Source organism: Cyprinus carpio, chromosome B16, assembly GCF_018340385.1.
Source record: "Cyprinus carpio isolate SPL01 chromosome B16, ASM1834038v1, whole genome shotgun sequence".
NCBI classification, from domain to species: Eukaryota; Metazoa; Chordata; class Actinopteri; order Cypriniformes; family Cyprinidae; genus Cyprinus; species Cyprinus carpio.
The window spans coordinates 21,633,001-21,643,425 of record NC_056612.1 but is presented as its reverse complement, the minus strand read 5'-3'; the positions used below and the strand labels follow the sequence as shown (position 1 = coordinate 21,643,425).

Below are 10,425 nucleotides of genomic sequence, written 5' to 3'. Positions count from 1 at the left end.
TGTTATTTTGATCGTTTGTGTGACGTAGCCATTTTTCAATACGCAACGCTATTGATGACCGCAAGGAGGCAGTGTAGCGCAAGATAACGGGACAGGTGAAGCTGGAGAATTAACCAAGTGTCTGCAGCCAACTTTGTGAGGATAAAAGTGAGACTTTTTACATGACAGTTACAATTATGTCTTTCAGCTTTAGGAATCAAACATATACATTGACAGGACTGCTTGGGAATTAATTTGAACATAAATTCAATATAACTGTATTCCATTGAAGATGGATTGAAGAAACACATGTTCAAGTTATTTGGTTAGTTATTGTGGGCTTACACTTTACAACAATAAATTCTCACCTAGCCTGTTCTTTCCTTTACAAATAAGTTCTTCATTTCGACCATTCATTATAATGCTACTTTTGTTTTCTACGGGACTGGTGCAGTTCTTCACGAGACGATGTGCCCTGCAGTGAGGTGCTTGTAGCCAGTGCAATAGATCTGTGAATATTTTTGTTGACCTGTTAACCTCTGTCAACATGTTAGTCTACTTGGAAGGCCTGACATCCTGTTGTGTTGCCTGGTGCAGAGACAGAGACAAGACTCCCTCAGTGACTTATTTCAGGACAGACTCCTGAGACTGAGCAATTCGTTTTTGGACAAATATGGACAATTTTTTTTTTCTAAATTAAACTTTTATATAACTTCTTTGATAATATCTAAAACCATACAGGTCATTGCTTTATCTTTAACCCCCCCCCCCTATTATATATTTTATGGGATGCGTGTCTATCTATCTATCTATCTATCTATGGAGAGCGAGTATGTGTGTTAAATGTATTATTCTTCTATAAATATTTTTGTATAAATGATAGCTACTGTGTTTTCTTATCCTTATTCTTTATAATATGCTTTTGCTATTATGCATGCTATTAGCATCATCATAATTAATAATAATAATAATAATAATAACAACAATAATAATAAATCCATTACTACTACTTGTGATGTTTTTTTTTTTAATAAATCTTATATAGCATATATTATAATGACGTAAAAAACACAGCTTAGGAGGTGTATAGAGAGTCTGGAGAAGTTCTCCAATAAATCCAGGAGCGTCTGTGGAGTGGGCGTGACTCGTGAGAGAGTGTGTCTGCAGCCTGGCGCTCTTGAGCGTACAGCGCACTTCACTTGAGACACGCAACACAGATCTCGCGCAGTCCGCGCTCGTGAAACAAACACAAACCAAAAAAAAAAAAAAAAACCCGGCTTCACTGGGAGACACGGCTCGCCTTTACTTTTTTGGGGTCAGTAACACCATGGATGCCTTGCGAGCAGTCGCCTTTTACACGCTCTTCATTTTCCTCTGGAGTTTACCGTGTTGCCAGTCAGCTGCGCTTATATCGCAGAAAAGGAGCAAGGGTGCCAGGAGCGCGTATGATGGGCAAAGGTCACCCAAATTTCTTAAAGAGATTTTCGCATCCTCTCCGGGTGCGGGTCGTCGGGATGATTTAAAGGACCCGGTTGTGCCTCACGATTACATGATCTCTATATACAGGACTTACTCCGCCGCTGAAAAACTGGGGCTCAATGCGAGTTTTTTCCGCTCTTCAAAGTCTGCAAACACCATAACGAGTTTTGTAGACAGGGGAAAAGGTTTGTTTTGTTTTCTTACATGCATTATCTCTCTGAATTATGCACTATGCATTTTCAATATTTAGTAATGAACCATTCTTTTACTTTGAAATCTTTATTGTGAAAATGTAATACAGGAAAGAAAAAATTATGTAGGCTATATGCTTTAACTCAGACTTGAGCAACGACTTTCTGTTAGTAAAAAAAAAAAGTTTTTTTTTTTTTTTTTTTTTTTTTTTTTTTAGACCTAGATTGTCCTTGGAGGGAAAAATAACTTAAATTGGATGAATCATTTTCGAGGGTTTGTTCATGTGCTAAGGGTTTGGTGATCACTCGTCCTGCTTGGGCCACAATTTAATAGTCAGCACGACCTCATATTTCGGCTAGTATAAAGTTATATTAGTTTTACATTGACCCTAAGGTAACATGCCAATAAAGCACTAATTGGTGCGTTTTCTAAATGAAGGCAATAAATCTTTCCCTTAACATCCTCGCGTGCAAGCAGTCCGTGCTGTTCTCACGAACCTCATGCGAGGAAAAAAAAACATGATATATTATTCAATTTGCTTCTTCTTCTTGTTCTTCTTCTTTTTTTAAGGAAATATATTATTTGTACAATACAAATAGGCTACAGTCTTTTTTGCTTTCAAACGTTTAAGTCTTTTATTTCGTTTTTTTAGAGTATAGTTTTAGTTGCATTTTCTATTTAACAATGTTATGCGTATAAGTTGCAGTGAAATTGGATTTCTTTGCAACAAATAATTGTGTGAACACTGTGGGGAGGAAAACGAACGCAAAAACATGCAACAAAAAGAGGAAAGGCGGCGCAAACAGTGCACTTTTCCTCTGCAGACAAACGTGTTCGCAGAAAGAACAGAAGCGCCAACCGATATGATGAAAAAAGCTTCACTTTCCTCACTGATTTTGATTTGATGTGTCACTGGCTATGACCCTTCACTGGACCCTCTGAGGGTTGCTTTGCATCAAACCGCTGATTGGAGTATTTGAACTGGGTGATCTAATTGAGTGTCCATGTCATAACATATCAAACACTGTCTATTCTCCCGTAATGAACTAGTTCAGCCAGTGGAACATCACCAGAAGAGAAGAGCAAAAACTGGACAGGACCTTACATGTGTTTAGGTTTGGACAATTGTTGCTTTTTGGGAATTTTGCTGGCTTTATAGCCTTCAAATTGTGGAGAGTTTAGTGCATTACGCGGGGTAACAGATCAAAACGTTTTTATACGCATCTTAAATTGCTGTAGCAATCGGTCTGTAACATTTACCATCAACACTTAATGCAAAAATCAAACCGTTCCAGTTGCCAGGCTGCACTACAGTGTCTTGGCTATATGCACCATGCGCGTCATTCGCTGCTGAATGTCATCAAGAATCATTTCCACTCAAGCGCCGTTCAATTATGATAAGGCAGTAATCTTTTTGTGTAACAGGAAGGAATTTCCTCCAAAACAGATAAGACATTTCCCCAAATTTTAGATCGTTATGGTTGCAAGATCAGACAAGAACAAACGGAATGTATGTGAATTATTTTTTTTGGTTGTTGTTAGTTAATTATTAAGAAGATGGTGCCCCGGTAGCCACACCAAGAGAGTCTCTCTCTCTCTCTCTCTCTCTCTCTCTCTCTCTCTCTCTCTCTCTCTCTCTCTCTCTCTCTCGTCTTACAGAATCGAATTATTGGAGAAGAATGTTGATTGATTAAAAGCGAGCGATTGTGTGGCTGGAGTGATTTATGAATTTCTGTTAGTGGCCTTCACTTGTCTCGGTGATCTTGTTTAGGCCGTCGCGTAAACTCTTCCAACTCTTGCTGCACGGAGTTGTATTTTATATGTAGGATAATCACTTTTGATCGGGGATATTGTTTTTGGCAGAAGGGAGGAAATATAAGCGGGGTGCATTTTAATGGGGTGGGAGGGAATTCAGAACTGTTAATTATTTGGTGACCTTGTATTCGATTTGTTTGAGGTCTTATAAAAATTCTAATGTGGACCATACGTGCACAGGAACGAAAACAAACATTTAATTTGAATCATTTGACAATTATGTTCACGCATGGACAAAGAAAGTCAAAATAATATTCTTTTTCGTTTTATTTGTAGTAAATATGAATGAAAACTCCAAATTAAGTGCCGTTTTTTAAGATTTGATTTCGTTTTAACTGCAGTGCAGTTATTTTGTATTTAAGCATTAAAAAGCAATCGGCTCTCGAACAGCCATATTAAAATTAGTCTGGTGTTATTCAAAATTATGCACGTATTTATCTGGGATTTTGTTCAGGCTAAATGATATCTGTGCCCCAGGCGTAGTTGGAGCGATAATAGTCTAATAGTTCAACTGAAATTCTTACATACACAAGCTCACATGAATTCAGATAAATGCTTCTCGTTCGGTCTGTCAGAGAGATAAAAGGCGGTGATAAAGTGCGACTAGGCCTCTGGATTCCTGAAGGGGAAAGAATGCATTAATTGTGCATTGTTCAACACGTACAGTATGTCGCTTTGTGTCTGGCGCACTCTTTCCCCCCCACTCTCCCTCTTTCTCTCTCTTCCTCGCTATGGCTACCAGATCTCTCTTATATGAGTAGTCACCTGTATACATACTTGTGACAAATTATTTTGCAAACAGTTAAATTACAAAAACGCATAAAGGACTATACGTACCCACGTGGCGTAAATGATCCAAATAGAACCAAAATGCTTTAGATCCACACGAGAACATTTTTTACGTTCTAAAAGTAGGCTATCTTTTTTCTTTTTTCTTTCTTCTTCTTCTTTTTTTTTTAATTCTAGTGTTTTAGAAAATTATATAGCCTACCAGTGCTTTTATAGACCCCTAAAACCAATTCTAATCTTCAGGATCTATAATGTTCCATTAAGAATTTTTAATTCCCCCCAAAAACATATCCATCAAAAATATTTCTTGATAAATAGAGGGTTCTTTACTGAACATGAGGTGTAGAATATTGATGAACTTTTAGTTTTAAGAGTCTAGAAACCACACATCTTTGCTGCACTGACCAAGCAAAAATGATTTCTCTGAAAATATTTGTCAACGATTATCTTGTTAATTTGTGGGCTACAACTGTTTCAGCTTCTTGTCTAATTTTAGAGGGATATTCTTTTAGACTTGATTTTGAGTGAGTCCCACTTTCCAACTTAAAAACTAAAATAAAGCCTGATCTCTGAGAATGTGAGCCAACAGTGTGACTATTCAACCATGCATCTTCCTTTAATTTTTATTTAGTCTACAAGCTGCATTCTAATATGATTAAATATTTTTCAATGTTGTACATGCGTGTTACTAAACTTCAGTGAAACATTTTAGAAAAAGAAAAATGGTAAAATCTTTATCAAAAGATGCTGCTGCATCTTCATCATGTTTATTTCTCCTTGTTGTTTGTTTTAGCTAACTACTCTTTTATACCTAATTTTGCGTGTATTTTCCATCTTAAAGACTAAGAGAGAGTCTAAAATAAGGGTTTAGGTTTTACCTAGCCCCTTTATGAGAATGTGAGTCACTCTAAGTGAATCTGACTGCAATTATTTCTCTTTATCTTGCAGACGATCTCACGCTCTCTCCTTTGCGAAGACAAACGTATCTGTTTGATGTCTCAACTCTCTCAGACAAAGAGGAGCTGGTCGGTGCTGAATTAAGGATATTTCGAAAACCGCCCGGGGATGGCCAGCCGTCCCCATCAGGCCTCTACACTCTTCATTTACTCTCGTGTCGATCAGAGAGGCCGTTGGTTTCCAGATCCCTTGATCTTCAGGATTCCCGAAAAGCAGAATGGGAGGTTCTGGACGTATGGGGAATTTTTAAAAGCAGGCATCAAGGGAATCAGCTTTGTCTCCAGCTCAAGGTTACGCATGGCATATCTGACACAGAAATTGACCTAAAGCAGCTGGGTTTCCACCGGCACGGCCGAACGCAGCAAGAAAAGGCCATATTGGTGGTCTACGCGCGGTCTAGGAAAAGAGAAAACCTGTTTAATGAGATGAAAGAGAAGATCGAGTCTCGCGGAGACGATGAGGAGGAGAGCGCGCTGCAGTTCAAAGCGCGGCGCAGACGGAGAACTGCGCTTAATAATCGCCATGGGAAACGGCATGGCAAAAAGTCCAAATCGAGATGCAGCAAAAAGGCGCTGCATGTCAATTTCAAAGAGCTGGGATGGGACGACTGGATCATCGCTCCGCTGGATTACGAAGCCTACCACTGCGAGGGCGTGTGTGACTTCCCATTGAGGTCGCACCTGGAGCCGACCAACCACGCCATCATTCAGACGCTCATGAACTCCATGGACCCCAACAGCACGCCGCCGAGCTGTTGCGTCCCCACAAAACTCAGCCCCATCAGTATACTTTACATAGACTCCGGCAACAACGTCGTGTACAAACAATACGAGGACATGGTGGTAGAACAGTGTGGCTGTAGGTAGCGATTTACACAAGAGGGTTTGGCACCAAGGCATAAAAAAACTTGAACGATGCGTAAAGACGCGCTTGAGCCGCCCAATCTGCGCATTCTCACCTATGCAAAAGGGATTCTTCATCACAGACATTTTTGACGATTTAAACGATCTCCACCGGCCACTGTTCACGGTTGTGCCAAGAGCGCATGTACAGTTTCTCTAGGCTTGAAACAAAATTGTGTTTTAGGAGGTTCATCGTCATTTTTCTTTACACATGCTGGGTTTCTTTTTGTAATTACGTATCCAAAAAACCCTAAATATTTCTTTAACGAGTTGTCTCGGACGAGGCAGGTAGAAAAAACGCCAGATTTCGTGCGTAACCGTCTGGACAGGATTCACTGAGGATTGTGTTACACCATTATCTCTGTGGACTCAGAAGAATGTGGAGACGGGCACCTGTTCAAACTCATCTGTTAGTTATATGGATAAGATACCGTGTGGTATATGGATAATAATGAATGAGCAAAACGCAATGCCCTGGAAACGCTTTTTTACGACCACCAGTGCGTAATTTTCAGGCATTTTGAGCTTTTGGGGGCAAAGGTGAATGTACCCAAAAATAAATAAGACATAAAGCGATTCTGTTTCATCCCTAAAGAGAGAAAGAAAGAGACTGACCGACTGATGCTTTTTTGAGGAGCATCGCGTAACTTCTAGAGTAAATGTTTTTTGAAGTGCCTCGACCTTTCCACAAAAAATCCACAAAAAGTCGTTTTGTACTTTCTGAGAAGACAAAAAATGGAAATCCATCAACGTTTGCATCTTTACAAAATGCACTTCCGCAACTGTCCAAGTAGTCTGGAAGAGCGTTTTTCCTATCAACTGACAAGGAAAAAAAGAGACTCGAACGCGAGATTATATTTAAATGCACATTAGCTTTGAATGCACTGTTGTTCATTTTATGAGCTGTAAATATTTGTAAAGTAAAACCTAAAGTGCAACGTATGAAGAAATGTAAAACCACATTTCTTTGTTAATGTACATTTATAAATGCACTCAAATCGCTATAATTTCTATTCTATAATTATTTTATTATTTGTGATGTACAGAGTTTCATGATAATCGTGTATTTCTTACGCTGATAAAACAAATTTAATTTAAAATGTATTCATTATTGCCGAGGGTGGAAATACCATTATCGATGTCTACCTCATAATTGCATAGAATCTACGTTCTGAGGTGCATTCAGCTAGAGTTGAAGGTTTTTCCCAAATATATATAAATATATATATATATATATATACAGTATATCAATGGATAATCATCCACACTATTACTGTACTAATAAAACAATAAAATAAATGCACTTTGTGTGTTGCCACTGACTCCTAAGATCCATTTAAATCTTTTGACTTTAAAACCTCTGAAATGTTTGAATTATATATAAATCATAGTATTTAACTAGATGTCAAATAACCTACGGATTATATATAAAAATGTAATCTGTAAAATCTATCAATCAAGGGTCATATATATATATATATATATATATATATATATATATATATATATATATATATATATATATATATATATATATATATATATATAATGGATCTGTTTTAATAGATAATAATCCACACTATTAATGGAAAAAACTGTCCCCAGATACTTTTTTTGTTTTTAAATCATTAAAATTGTTATATATCAATGAAATGTATATCAATGAAATGTCATGCTGGGGTGCGTTTCCCAAAACCATAGTTGCTAACCTGTTAGCAACTTAGTTGGTTGGCAATGGGAAATTGCATTGCAACAAACAAAGTTGCTATAACTTAGTTAGCAACTATGGTTTTGGGAAACGCAACCCTGGTCGACAAAAAAAACAGACTTGGTTAAAATTTTTTAATCTAATCTGTAAAATCCAGCATGTCAAATTTCCCCAATATTTTATGTACATATACAAATACTGATTCTTATTTTCTCCCAAATGCAGTTTTTGGTAAAAAGCATATTGTATGGCATAAACTACACTGGAAGTCCTTACTTCCACATCATATGATATCAATCTCCCAAACCTTTTAAAAGAGAAAGTAATTTTATCAGTGAGGTTAAATAATTGTCCCGGGAAACAGGAGATGATGACCTCATAGAAGCCACTGCAGCAGCTGTTGAAAACCATGTTTCAACTTAAAAAAAAAAAAATCCTATATGCTTTTTGTTTTCCTGTTAACTGCATTTTGGCTTCCATCATTTTGAATGATACATCACTCTTAGTTTTTAACTACACAAATTAAACATGGTATCAGTGTCCTGCATAAAAACCTAATGCTTTATAGATTAGATTAAACAATTTGAATTAGGTAACACACAAGTGCCATTCTTTTAGGCCTGTGCAAATGATTTAGCCCCCCCCCCCCATTTAAATGTCATACAGAGTTAAAATGTTTCAGTGCTGTGTGAAGTCTAACATTTCTTTTTTTTCACTCAGCAGCTTCTTTTCATGTGTCCATCTTTTGTTTCCATTCTACTGACAGATCCTCTCCTGAGATAATCCAGCTCTTCACCTGATCTGTTTCACATTTTTATTAGCTCTCAGACGGTTTTAAAACCCCATGGGATTTCTGTGGCCTTTTTTTTACAGTGCATTATTAGCAGAGTTTTTATCCTCGCATACGTTTCTGCTCTAATAATCAGGCCCGTGTAATGGTGCTAATATGTCATAGAGTAATGCCTCTCACAGTCACCTTTCAGTGTTTGAATAGTGTTGAAACATGTGGACCACAGAGATTTAAGGAAATGCATCCCCAGCGTGGATAAGAGTGTATGAGCAATAAGGCTGTTTTCCAATGAATTAGCCCTCCACAGGTCAAGTTTTCTTAACACTGTAATGTTTCCCAATCTTCAGATGAAAAGGTTGAAGGGAGGGATTGCTTCCATATAGGCATCGGCCTTGGCCTGGAAGCAATTAGGAAATTGCTTTGAAATGCTATATGTTGTCCAGACTCTGTTACAGTATCATGTCACTCTACATGTGTTTGTTCAAGGAGGGCAAAAAGATGCTAATGTGCTCTTTAGCTGTCTCAGCGAATGACACTTACAATGATAATGTCTTTCAGAATGAGGATGGAGACAGCATGCACTGTGTCAGGTGGGATCTCATCACTTATTACAGGTCCTATTAAATCTGTCTAAACAGATGGAAACACACAAGAACTCATTCTGCAAGATTTATCATCTTCCCGGCGACACTTCACATTAGGTTCATTAACATTAGTTTATTCATTAGGTAGCATGATTTTGAACAGCATTTATTTATTTAAGATTATAATATAGTGCATACAAAATATATGTTTCTTTTTTTGAAATTATGTATATGACGCAATCTATAATGCGTCCTTGCTGAATATGAAAAGTATGTATTTAAACCAAAATACAGCGAGTAAAATAAATATTGAACACGTCACCATTTTTCTCAGTAAATATATTTCTAAAGGTACTGTTGACAAGAAATTTTCACCAGATGTCCATGACAACCCAAGTAATCCACACATACAAAGAAAACTAAACAAATAAGTTCAGAAATTAAGTTCTGTGTAATAAAATGGATTGACACAGGGAAAAAGTATTGAATGCATGAAGAAAGGGAGGTGCAAAAAGGCATGTAAAGCCAAGAAACCAGTTGAAAATTAAGGTTTCTACTCACTAAAACGTTATAGTGGACCGCATGAATTTAAAGTTGTGTTGAAAGACACACATGGGATAAGTTTACTTTGGATAAAATAATGGGGATTGCCTTGCTAGATTTGACAGGCTTCATGTCAGCCTGACCACATTTGGATCCTCATTTGAGGTTTTCCGGCACTTTCGAGCATGAAACTGATCAGAATCTGTTTCTTAATCCTTATAGAACATCAGTGAACTTTTAGAGGATAGAAACGGAGACCGATTGCAGACCCGAGACCATCACTTATTTGATTATGATTTATGAAATAATGGCTGGGTTCATAGAAAGAGTAGATGGAGATCGGAATGCAGGAGATACAGAGGGTGTTTAGTGAAATGGAATGCAGAGTTTACCATTCCGGGTTCCTCAGTGCATTCCTGGACTCAGTGCTGTGTTAAGTAAATGGCTCTTCCTGGTCATTGGAGAGCTATCTTCTACTGTCGGGAATGCCTCTTGAGACATCACTGTTTATTTGAATGTTATGTCTAATGTGTGTGTGTGTGTGTGTGTGTTTTCTTTCATAAAATCGTACAGTGAAATGCTTGGCAGACGGACAGATACCTTTCAGTGCAGTTTTGGGAATGTTCTTCATAAATAGTCTTGACACATCACATCTGTGCATGGTGCTATCAGACAGGATTTCGACTG

At 37.6% G+C, this 10,425-nt stretch overlaps 1 protein-coding gene across 1 annotated transcript; it reads left to right on the top strand.

Moving 5' to 3' along the window:
* Nucleotides 1-1,144: 1,144 nt before the first annotated feature.
* On the top strand, nucleotides 1,145-7,347 carry gdf6a (growth differentiation factor 6a). The gene is made up of 2 exons (XM_019077606.2): nucleotides 1,145-1,643; nucleotides 5,203-7,347. Exons 1-2 carry the CDS (start codon nucleotides 1,307-1,309, stop codon nucleotides 6,075-6,077), a joined length of 1,212 nt encoding a protein of 403 aa, XP_018933151.2. The 5' UTR covers nucleotides 1,145-1,306; the 3' UTR covers nucleotides 6,078-7,347.
* Nucleotides 7,348-10,425: the final 3,078 nt, after the last annotated feature.